At 40.9% G+C, this 12,500-nt stretch overlaps 1 protein-coding gene across 1 annotated transcript in view; it reads left to right on the top strand.

Moving 5' to 3' along the window:
* The window catches only part of LOC123756339 (uncharacterized), a 1,167,846-nt gene that overhangs the window by 860,789 nt on the left and 294,557 nt on the right, over positions 1–12,500 (top strand). The window contains exon 5 of the mRNA XM_069331344.1: positions 2,006–2,206. Within this exon, the coding sequence (XP_069187445.1) occupies positions 2,006–2,206 (201 nt within the window). The remainder of the gene's footprint in view (positions 1–2,005; positions 2,207–12,500) is intronic.

Below are 12,500 nucleotides of genomic sequence, written 5' to 3' on the forward strand. Positions count from 1 at the left end.
GTCCCAGAACTAAGAGGCATGAGTTACGATGAAAGGCCGCGGGATATTCATCTCACGACACTGGAAGACACAAGAGTAAGGAGAGACATGATCACTACCTACAAAAATCTCAGGGAAATTGACAGGGTTGATAAGGATAAACTGTTTACCACGGGCGGTACGCGAACAAGGGAACACAGGTGGAAACTGAGTACCCAAATGAGTCACAGGGGCGTTAGAAAGAACTTTTTCTGTGTCATAGTAGTTAACAGGTGGAATGCATTAGGCAGTGATGTGGTGCAGGTTGACTCCATACACAGTTTCAAATGTAGATATGATTGACCCCCAATAGGCTCAGGAATCTGTACACCAGTTGATTGACAGTTGAGAGGCGGGACCAAAGAGCCAAAGCTCAACCTCCGCAAACACAAATAGGTGAGTACGAGTACACACACACACACACACACACACACACACACACACACACACACGTCCTCCAGCATGAGACAAGTGCTCTACCGACTGGGCCACGAGCTAGCCACAACAAGGAAGGATTCCAGAGGCACCACACCGCTGCCCAAACTAAAACTTGAAGCCTTCCCGGGGCTGCCACTTGAGCACAAAAGAATAAGGCGATCCACACCCCGAGTCATACAAACTGTCAACCCCAACATCAAACAACAAAGTGTCAACACCGTGTATAGTAACATTTCATTCACCATATTGGTTGAGGCAATAGGTGCCTCAACCACGACCTCCAGCATGCAGAGCCGCGTGTTCGAGGCACCTATTGCCCTGGTGAATAAATAAATAAATAAATATATAATATATATATAATATATATATAACTGGGGACCATATTGTCCTGGGGACCATTCAGGCTTGTTCGCATATATATATTATATATATATATATATATATATATATATATATATATATATATATATATTTATATATATATGTGTGTGTGTGTGTGTGTGTGTGTGTGTGTGTGAGAAAGCTGCATGAACGCGCAAGCTATATATCACTAAGAACTCTTTGACCCGGCCAGGATTCGAACCCATGCCATCCAGGATCACCCCTAAACGTACAGAGTACCGTGACCACCGCACCAATGATCGTCTCGATCATTGGTGCGGTGGTCACGGTACTGTGTACGTTTAGGGGTGATCCTGGACGCCATGGGTTCGAATCCTGGCCGGATCAAAGAGTTCTTAGTGATATATATATATATATATAAATATATATAAATATAAATATACATATATATATATATATATATATATATATATATATATATATATATATATATATATATATAAAAATTTAAATTTGTTTATTAATTCTGTAGTGTTTAGAAATAATAAAGGTCAACATGCATGTATTTTTTACATATAATACTCTTCTCTGAATAATGAAAAATGCTTAATGGTGAGAGAAAGGTTTACCGAAGCATTGGACTCCAAGCAGCTGTTGAGGCTGACCCGACAGTTAGTAGGGAACTATGACGGAAGTTTTGCTGGTTCAAAGGGCTTGAAAATTTGGCTTGACATTATGTTACGCAAAGTAGGTGAGCATGGCGTGGGTTGTGGGGGAAAATGGAGGTGGGATGCGTGAATATAGGGAGAAGGTTTGAGCATATGGTTGAGAATAGGGTGGGGTATGAACAAAGGGAGGCAGAGGGCAAGACACTCAGACATGGTCTGAGCGTGGGATAGGAATGTGAACATAGGGTGGTGTGAGTGATCATGGGTCATATAAACGCGCGCATATGGAATGAGTCATAAGAATGAAATGGGGGATTCATCCTGCTATACCACATTCATTCCAGCTCGTCTCTTATAGGCGATGGAGTCACCGTGTGCCGAGGGAGGAATGCGGGTTTGAGTGTGCCTAGATAGCTCCTCATTTCCCCCTTCTCTTCATTCCTTCTTTCATTTTTTAACTCCAGCAACCTTCCTATCTCTCTCTCTCGCTAAAAAACAATTCCCTAAACGGTGTAATGAAGGCGGCTCTTGTCACACAGGGGGAGGTCTCGGTATACGACGAGGAGGGCAGCTTCGAGTGCCTGCCATGCGCTGAGGGCTGCGAGACGTGCGTCGACGACAGCCCCTGCGTCGTCACCCTCCACTGGGTGATGCGCACTGCCATCCTCACCCTGGCCGTCTTCAACATTGTCAGCCTCCCGGTCATCGTCGTCTTCACCTGGAAGTACAGCAACCTCAAGGTAAGGTTGACAACCTTCCTGTCACTTTCTTTCCCAGCCGTCACTTTCCTGCGGCAGTGCTGGCTGGCGTCTCCCAAGGGAGTGATTTCCACACCAGAACACCCTTCTCCATCATCTGGCCTCGCTGGCAATGTTATCTCTGTGTATCTTTGTGTTTTAATCCATATTTATCACGGAATATTGATCATAATTAGTTTTTGAAGTCATGTGAACTGTTGAATGTGTCATTTGTTCTTAGAAAAGGCTCAGGAATTTGCCGTAAGAATTTTCTCATGTTAGTGATTTTCTCATGTTGTTAGGGATTTTTTTATGCTGTTAGGCCTTATTAAACTCTCAAAAACAGTTCATCTAACTCGCTAATAACCAGTGAAACGAGGCAGTTGGATACGAAAGTCACAATCCTGTATTATCCAAGTAAGCCGTACCACATTCAGAGAACACCTGATCAACCAGACTGTGACTCGTACGTCAGGCTGCGAGTAGGCGCATCGAACAGCCTGGTTGATCAGATCAGCAACGAGGAGGCCTGGTCAGAGACCGGGCCGAAGGGAACGTTGATCCTCGGAATCAACACGTAAACAGGTAGTCCTTCACTGGTCAAGGGAGCTGTTGCTTCTTGTATGCAGTTCCCAATTAACACTGGGGTGGAAAACTCTGCAGACTCCATTATCAGTTGTCAAGGGTGAGACACTTGAACACTTACACTCCCGGTAATACTTTGCTAGTGTGTATAAGTGGTAATAATTGGCTAATAGGTGCTAATACTTAGCTAGTGTGTGTAAGGGGTAATACTTGGCTAGTAAGTGGTAATACTAGGCTAGTGTATAAGTGGTAATACTTAGCTAGTGTATAAGTGGTAATACTTGGCTAGTGTATAAAGCTGTAATAGTTGTTAATCAAGTGGTAGAGACCTAATGACCAAGAATAAAGTTTCCTATGTTATTTATCCTCAGTAATGAAGATAAATAAAGTGAACTGTTGCAGGTTATCAATAAAGTTAGTAAAGTCAACTGTTGTACGTTATCAATAAAGCTGGTAAAGTCAACTGTTGTACGTCAGTTTGCCAACTTAATAACTAGCTCAACGGACAGGAATATTAATATACTGTACCATATTCCATGTTATATACCCGAGGTGCATCTGTAATAATAGTATCAATAAGACAAACACACATCTGCAAGAATATAGCTTTGAGATATATATATATATATATATATATGTGTGTATATCACGAAAATAAACACGTGATTAAGAATGTGACAATGTCAGACCACGGAGGAAAAATGAAACTGTTGAAAATGAAAAATGAAAATCACTAACATTTATTGTATATATTTACTTCTTTATGTTATAATTACCTATATATTATGCTTGTATGTCTGCTGTATCAGATGGGCCATTGGGCTACATCGGATGTGCCAATTGGGTGCATCTGATGGGCCAATGGGCCGTCTGCGTTGTCCAAGTATTGTACCTCACCTTACTTCACCACTCCTTCCTGCCTATTTATACCCATCACTCGATCTGTAAAATGACCTTCTGAAGATGTATTTAATATACGAAAGTACTTAAGGAAATTTCCTGTTTCATTTTTCCTCCGTGGTCTGACATTGTCATATATATATATATATATATATATATATATATATATATATATATATATATATATATATATATATTATATACCGAAAATAGTCACAAGCGCTGTCGGTTATTGGTTTTAAAACACAGACGACTTTCCAATACGTTTGTACAGCCTGTGGCCGATTGGTTATGGTACTGGTCACGCCGAGAGGCATGCAGGCCCTGGCTGACCGGGTTCGAATCCTTCAGGGGTAAAGAGTTTTCTGATCCATGTTTGCTTGGGGAACATTCAAGCTTGACACACATATACACACACTATATATATATATATATATATATATATATATATATATATATATATATATATATATATATATATATATATATATATATATATATAGAAAAAAATTTAGTTTTATATATATGCGACCTTTTGTTCCATCGAACAAAAGGTCTTAGTCGACATGAACTTGAAACCGGCCATATACTGCAGGTATGTTGACGACATTTTTACACAGGTACCCGATGTTAGACATCTGCAGGAGCTGAAGGAGGCATTTGAGCAGAATTCTGTGTTGCGTTTCACTTACGAGATGGAGAAGGATGGGAAGCTGCCCTTTCTAGATGTAACAGTCATGGAAAGGAGCGGAGGTTTCCACACTGCAGTCTACACTAAGGAAACATAGGAATGTGCTTCAATGCCAACAGTGACTGCCCAGGCAGATACAAGAGGAGTGTTGTTAACGCTTATGTCGACCGTGCTCTCAGCCACAGCTCAGGATGGGAGGAAGTCGATGAAGAACTCTGTAGGGTAAGGCAGGTCCTAGTCAACAACGGCTTCTCCAATGGTTTCGTTGAAGACATCATAAGAAGGAAGGTGAAACGCCATGCAACCTCTGAAGAGACAACTAACCCAACACCTGTACCCCCTATTAGACTATTTTACAGGAACTTCTTTTCCACAGCTCATAAAACGGAGGAAAGGGTCCTGAAAGATATTGTTAATAGGAATGTTATCCCTACAGACAAAAATCAGAAGATACAATTGACGATTGACTATAAAACCAAAAAATCGGCCAACCTACTCATGAGAAACTCTCCAGACACAAAGCAGAACGCTTTAAAAGAGACCAACATCGTCTATGCCTTCAAATGCCCTCTTGGGGACTGTAAGCCTCAAAGAACTCAGTATATAGGCAAGACAACAACATCTCTTTCCAGGCGATTAACGATGCATAAGCAACAGGGCTCCATTAAGGAATATATAATCTCTTCCCACAACCAGACCATCACCAGAGAAGTCTTAACAAAAAACACAGAAATCATCGATAGATACAGCGATAGAAGGTGGCTTGATATCTGCGAGGCACTACACATCATGAAGTCAACACCAGCAATCAACAGCCAATTAATGCACAACTATATTCTACCCACTTCAAGACTCCGCACCAATATAGAAGCATCAAGAAATATGAGCCAATAGGCCCTTTGCAGTTACTTCCATTCTTCCCTTTAAACTTACCCAATATTATACCCATTGTTTCGTGTTCTGTCTTGTGTTTTGACCTCATCCAAAACTGTTCTAACATATCACCTCACCCAAATGCAGGTATATAAAATGAAAGCCATTTAAATTATAGCATAGTATGACTTTGTTTAGTGTTTGCAGGTTATAGTTGTGTGTGTGTAAACTAAAGTCTTTGAAAATGTAATAAGTTATTACGAAACGCGTTCAAGTGTCGCGTCAGACTAGAAATAAAAATGAATTTTGGAGAATTGATTTTTCAATTACCATCGACAGTAAAAAGAAACACAAGAAATATTGAGAAAATTCGTGTTAGAATTATTAATCTTACTTTTTCGGTCATATTTATTAATATATGTTTACAAGAAAGACTGCTACCTACGGCCCGCCTCCCAACTGTCAATCAGTCAACTGTTACAAACCATCTTTCTCCCGGCCAGGAATCAAACCCGCGATACCCAAGTGAGAGTCGAGAACGAAGCCATTTAGTTTAGATTGTTTCTTTAGGGAATAATTTCTATCCCATAAAGATACATTTTTTGAGAACATTTAAGAGTATTTTAATTTATTTTATTTTAATGTTTTTTGAATCATGGTGGAGCATTACCATTTATCAGGAGTGAGAAAGACATTACATTTCCATGACGAACGTTTCTTATCTAATCTCTCATCAGGCAGGAAGCAAATTGGACACCCATTTAATTACGTGTGAATCAAAATGGATGCCTATTTAGTTATGTAGAAGAAAATGGGACGTCCATTTTGGAGGTGTTCTAAGTTCCACTGTCATTGCTCTCGATCAGTTTACTCATATAACGGTGCTTGGTACTCTACGACATTTAACAAGTAACTGCAGTCGTCACTAGAAAGACATTGTTCATTATAGGTAGTTAATTGCAGCAACAGTTACACCGGTGATTGTCTCCACGGCTACCTGGTCGGGTGGACCCGACCAGGTGGGTCCGACCAGGTGGGTCCGACCAGGTGGGCCCGACCAGGGCCCACCTGGTCGGCCGGGTGGCCCCTGGTCGGGTGGCCCACCTGGCCGACCAGGTGGCCCCGACGAGGTGGCTGTCTCGCCCAGCACCGTGAGCACCTCTGAGTACCGAGGATCTAGTGCAGATTATATATCCATTATGGAATAAACATTGGTGGTGGAGCTCCACAGTGGCCCGGGGAGGCTTAGGGAGCAGCACACTTGGAGTAGAGGGGTTTTATTTGTTTTGCTCAATTACCTTCATATACATGCATACGTAATCCAAATGTCGCGTCAGGTAAGAAGAGCTTCCACCCAACAAGTACCAGGTTGATGTTGTTATAGATTCAGCTACTCGGAACAAGGTCCAAGTAGCACGGGCTATGGTGAGCCCGTAACTTATCTGGCACAGAAGCGGTGAGTAAGTACCAGGCTAAACTACTGCACAGTAGTGACTGGAGACAGGAACGAGAGGGTCGCCCTTATCCATCGCTTGTATGGTCACTGTGGTAGGGTGGCATGCTCCCTAGCGGCAGCTTATTTTCCCCATCACGGTGTTGTGTCTGTAATATGCATGAATTCTGCCATGGGAGCGGAATTCCTCTGTGTACTTCCGGGAAGGTATGAGCGATACTGTTGTAGAAATAATGTATTGCCTCTAACTTCTTCTAGGGGCCAATAATATCAGTGTTTTCTTCTATGACAGAATCCTCGAGGTCTGAGAATTTGTTTCGTTTGCTGTATGTGTTGAAATAGAAACCTTTCAAATATTTAAAATTAAACCTTTTAGAATTAAAGAAGTCTTTGTGATCAGGGATTTTCAGCTCTGATAAATATCGAAGACCAGACAAAGAATGCCTTCTTTGTGCTGATGAGGAGATGGAAGGTCTTGTGTCTCAAATTACACACAATATACATGAGATTACCCGACAAAAACAAACCTCTCACCTCTCATTGAGTTTATATACTAAAAATTTCACACGTAAGAAGCTCATCAATAAGTATATTGTAGCTGCATAATTTGATACTTTCTGGATGACCCGTAATCTTATAATAAAGAAGCTGTGTTCTGCTACATTTTAATGAATCAAAAACTAAAATTCTTGTTTTTGTTTTTTCTTATAAATAAAATTTCTGTGGTGATGCTTGGAGATTTTTATCTACAAGTGCGGTCCAGAGAACTATTTTTTTTTTTTTTTGAGAACACAGTTTTAGTGGATGGCACTTCACCACAGACGTGTATCGTTAACCGACTGATGCGGGGAAATGTCTGAACTGTTCTGACACATGTAAGACGAGTGCATATGGAGGGGGACGCAGGTGGTACCTGCTCTTCTTGACAGCTCTTGCACCGTGAACTGAAACGTATCCGTCAATTAATTGTGAATTACGATTGCAATAATACCGACGACCCGAGCCTCCTGAAGCCTCCAGAGCCTGGGCCGCACGAGTCCCAGGAGGTAGACGGCCCGGTCCCTCACCTACGGGTTCCAGACAGAGATCGTCACAGCCCTCTTTCACCCGAGGCCGGCTTCCTTCATAATTAATTACATCATTAATATTATAATAATAATTATAATAATTTGTAATTAATAATTATTACTCTGCCTTCTGCTGGGTCATGAAGGAAGCCGGCCTCGGGTGAAAGAGGGCTGTGACGATCTCTGTCAGGAACCCGTAGGTGCGGGCCTTTCATATAAATGAGACGAAACAAATATCCACTTGTTCTGTACCACCTATCCCCAAAAAACAATATAGGCCTGTGCCAAAACATGGTAAATTAGTCTTTGAGAATGTAAGGAATGACCTTGCGAAATGCATCCCTAGGCTCCAGACCAAAAATAAAATGTGTGAAAATGAACTTTTCGACTTCCCTCGACAGTGAAGAAATACATAAGAACTATCGAAAAAATCGTGTTAGAATCATTACTCTTACCCTTTCGGTCATATTCAACCACATATGTTAATAGAAGGACTACAACCAAAATATACTATCTTGAGGTTATCTTGAGATGATTTCGGGGCTTTTACTGTCCCCGCGGCCCAGTCCTCGACCAGGCCTCCACCCCGAGGAAGCAGCCCGTGACAGCTGGCTAACACCCAGGTACCTATTTTACTGCTAGGTAACAGGGGCATAGGGTGAAAGAAACTCTGCCCATTGTTTCTCGCCGGCGCCATGGATCGAACCCAGGACCACATGATCACAAGTCCAGCGTGCTGTCCTCTCGGCCGACCGGCTCCCTAATATAATATATATATATATATATATATATATATATATATATATATATATATATATATATATATATATATATATATATATATATATATATATATTAGATGGTTACAAGATATATATGGGTTGATACAAAAATAATAATGCAAAAAGGTGCTTAAAGGTTATGGATCTCTTGAAAAACACAACAATGGGAAACATTGATGTTATATTATATATTATATATATATATATATATATATATATATATATATATATATATATATATATATATATATATATATATATATATATATATATATCATTTCAGTTACTTACACCACCCCTGCCTCCGGCCATCGTAAATGGGTGGCCTGGTGGGTGACAATGGCCACGCCTAAATGGGCGTGATTTCATTACTGTGCTGACTTAATGCAATATTACGGTGGGGCGGTGTGAGGCGGGGCATAACAGGTTCTATAGAGAGCAATAAATGGGTTTCCTCTCTCTCTCTCTCTCTCTCTCTCTCTCTCTCTCTCTCTCTCTCTCTCTCTCTCTCTCTCTCTCTCTCTCTCTCTCTCTCTCTCTCTCCCTTTCCTTCCTCTCAGTCTCTGTCTCTCTGTTCACCAACACTGAAGATAAAATAGGATTCAGCATGATACTCGCTCTGTTTGTTTTCCTCACTTGTAGCTGTTACCATACCTACCCTTTTTCATCATGGTTCCATAATATACACGTACTGACGAATTCGTTATTAAATGGTAAGTGGATTTCACATTGAGCACCGAGTGAGACCCGAGTGTGAGCGGGAGCTTACCCGCTGACGCCTCTAATATATATAGAGACATGTTCCAGGAGAGGAATGAATGACTCCCTAATGAGTGATTTTGTTGTTGTTAAAGAGCACATAAAGGGCGAGCTACCGATGTTGTGTTCTTAGTTGTATATTAGCGGTCTTTGAGCTCTATACGCTGTTCGTCCAGGTAACAGACCTTTCACACTTCGTACGTACATCTTCACCAGCAAACCTGTTGCATCACACCGGTGTTAATGGCGCTACTGATATGACTTAGCCAACCAAGGATCTTTTTGTGTTAATATAAGCTGTCTTAAAAAGGCCTCCAATCAAATCAGAAGATGTTGTGCCCCGAGCCGTTCGTCTCCATTTCTCTCCCTTATTAATCTGTCTTAAAGGCTGGTATCGGGAGGAGTAGTGAGGATGGTCCCGTTATTCACTTGTTGCTCCTGCTGTCAGGCGTGTGGGAAATGCCCGTTTAACAGAGTTTCGGAGCTGCTTTACTAACAAGGGCGAGCTAGTGGGTTTTCATGGTTATCGAAGCCAGATGTCAACTTTATCATATCCACTTTACTGGTGAACAAATATATTAAGCAACAAACCATATCTTTTAGTGTAGTAATAATCATGGTCGGTGCTTTCTCAGAAGCAAATTTAACCTGATTTTGGCAAGTAGCTTGACCATGATATTTTATGAAGGAAAATGTTAAAGAGCAGTTATCTGAATATGCATGGATATTATTAAGAATGTTTAGTAGAAAAAAATATGCATCTCTTGACACAGGATCAATTGCACATCATTGACACAAAGCAAGAAACTTTCTGACGCTACTTCAATAAAATTAATTTGTCCAGCCATTGAGGGAATTGCTCTGGTGAAGAATGGAATCTCAAATTTCTAATGCTGTTAGCGATGCAAGATGACTCTGGGGGCCATGGGTGAAAGCCACCGACAGTTTTCAATACAATTTATCTTGGGTTCATTGTGTGACACTGACATAATTTGATACGGTTGATGGAGTGTTATCGTACTGTCCCTAGTTCGAATCTCCCTCAGGAAGTTAGAATCTCATAAACACTTCACTGGGTTAATGTTTTCACGATGTCTAAGAAGAATCTAAGAAGAAATCGTTTATAAGGCCGTCCTCATAAACAGTAGCCAGATGCCCGTTAATCCAAGTTACGTTAAGTTACGTCAAACTGATTGTGCTTTCTCATCTCCAAACGTAGCCCATCACCTTAGCAGATGTAACAGTATGTTTGATAACCAACTGGTCGATGACTATCATATTATGTACTTCAATAAAGATTATGTGAAATCATCAGTGTAAGTGTACTTAGTGAAGTAGAGTTCCAATAATGTTGAATAAATCACAATAATCCTCTGCCCTCCTCCGCAAATATCAAGCCAAGTGAAGGAGATACGATTTCCTGCATCACTCGGTCTGAGAAAGTGAATCGAAACCCACGGAAGAGTTGGCTAGTAAATACTTTTTGTCTGTGAACGGCTAATGGGCAGCTTTCCACGAGGGGAGACCGTATTGAAAAAAAAATACGAGCTACTCTAAGACTTTTTTCCTAGTTGGTCTTCACTCCTCGCTCTCGCTCTCTCTCTCTCTCTCTCTCTCCCTCCCTCCCTCTCTATCTTCGGGTCCCCCTTTCCCTTCTACAAATCAGTGTTTGGCTGCTAGCCACAAGGCCGACAAAATATTGAGTTTCCATGCACCGAACTTAGATTATATGACACCAGACACCAAGCAGGTCCTATATAACGCGTTCGTCACACCCTAGTTGGAATACGCTCTACAACATTTGTCTGCTAAATACTAATACATTGAAAACATGTTCGAAAGAAATTAGAAAATATCACTTAAAACTAACAACGTTTTGAAATAAAATGCGAAGACTAATTGAAGTTACAAATATGATTTCAATAAAGAAACGTGAACTAAGGGAAGACAATCAATATGTTTAAATTATTAGACACACTTAAAATAAGAGGACAATTTCAAAATGCAGTTTTTTTCCCTCTTAGTCTTAAAATACTTAAACTTCCTCGTGGACTAGTGGAAGTGAATCTATATAGACTTTTCCTTCTCTTCTTCCTCCTCCTCCTCCTCCTCCTCCTTCATCTCCTTCCTTCTTCATAAAACTCATCCTCTTGAAACTAATCTTTCCGCCCACTGGTCTTAGTTGATATAAAAGTCAACTTTATCTTTTCTGTCTTTATACAATTATGTCCTTAAATCTATCGCCTCCCACTCCACCCCATCTTTATTTTCCTACTCCCTTTTCCTCTGTATGCCTGACACACTCTCTCCCTCTCTTTCTCCCCCTCTCCCCCCCCCCCCCGTCCCATCCCAAATCCTTATCCTTATCCCTTCCCAGTGCTATATAGTCGTAATGGCTTGGCGCTTTCCCCGGATAGTTCCCTTCCTCTCATCCTCTCTGGCGAGAGTCCAGGAGGGTAGGCTGGGGATTGAACAGGATCGTCAAAGCATTTAGGCAACAGGAACCTGTGTTGGTGCGAAAACCATCGTTGGAATGAGTACGTGACTGGGGCACGCTGTTCCCTATTGCACACTGTGGACACCCCTGACCCAGGACATGTTGGACATGTACCTCACAGGATTTAGGGTGCAAAGTTGTTTTAGGCTATCCCGAAGCGTCTGACCTCGAACCTCGGAGGGCAACCCGTTCTCGCAAATTCGTAAAGTCAATATTGACTTATTAACTACGTGCATAGGTGATATACTAAACATAATAGATACCCCTAAAAAGATTCATAGAAAACACCGACCTTACCTAACCTTGTTAGTATCTTAAGATAAGCATCTTATTGCTTCGTAATTACAATTATTGCTTAACCTATACCTATTATAGGTTAGGTAATAATTGTAATTACGAAGCAATAAGATGCTTATCTTAAGATACTAACAAGGTTAGGTAAGGTCGGTGTTTTCTATGAATCTTTTTAAGGGTATCTATTATGTTAAGTATGTCACCTATGCACATATTTAATAAGTCAATATTGACTTATTAAATTTGCGAGAACGGGTTGCGGAGGGACAGACATTCTAAATTATATAGATATGTAATCAGGCAGGAAGCGGCCAATATGTTAAATCCTAATCAGCTTGAGTTTGGGATCCCCCACGGCAGTGAAATCGTACAGTGCGAGCTTACAGTGATTATTAT

The sequence above is a fragment of the Procambarus clarkii genome, chromosome 25 (assembly GCF_040958095.1).
Source record: "Procambarus clarkii isolate CNS0578487 chromosome 25, FALCON_Pclarkii_2.0, whole genome shotgun sequence".
Classification (NCBI taxonomy): domain Eukaryota; kingdom Metazoa; phylum Arthropoda; class Malacostraca; order Decapoda; family Cambaridae; genus Procambarus; species Procambarus clarkii.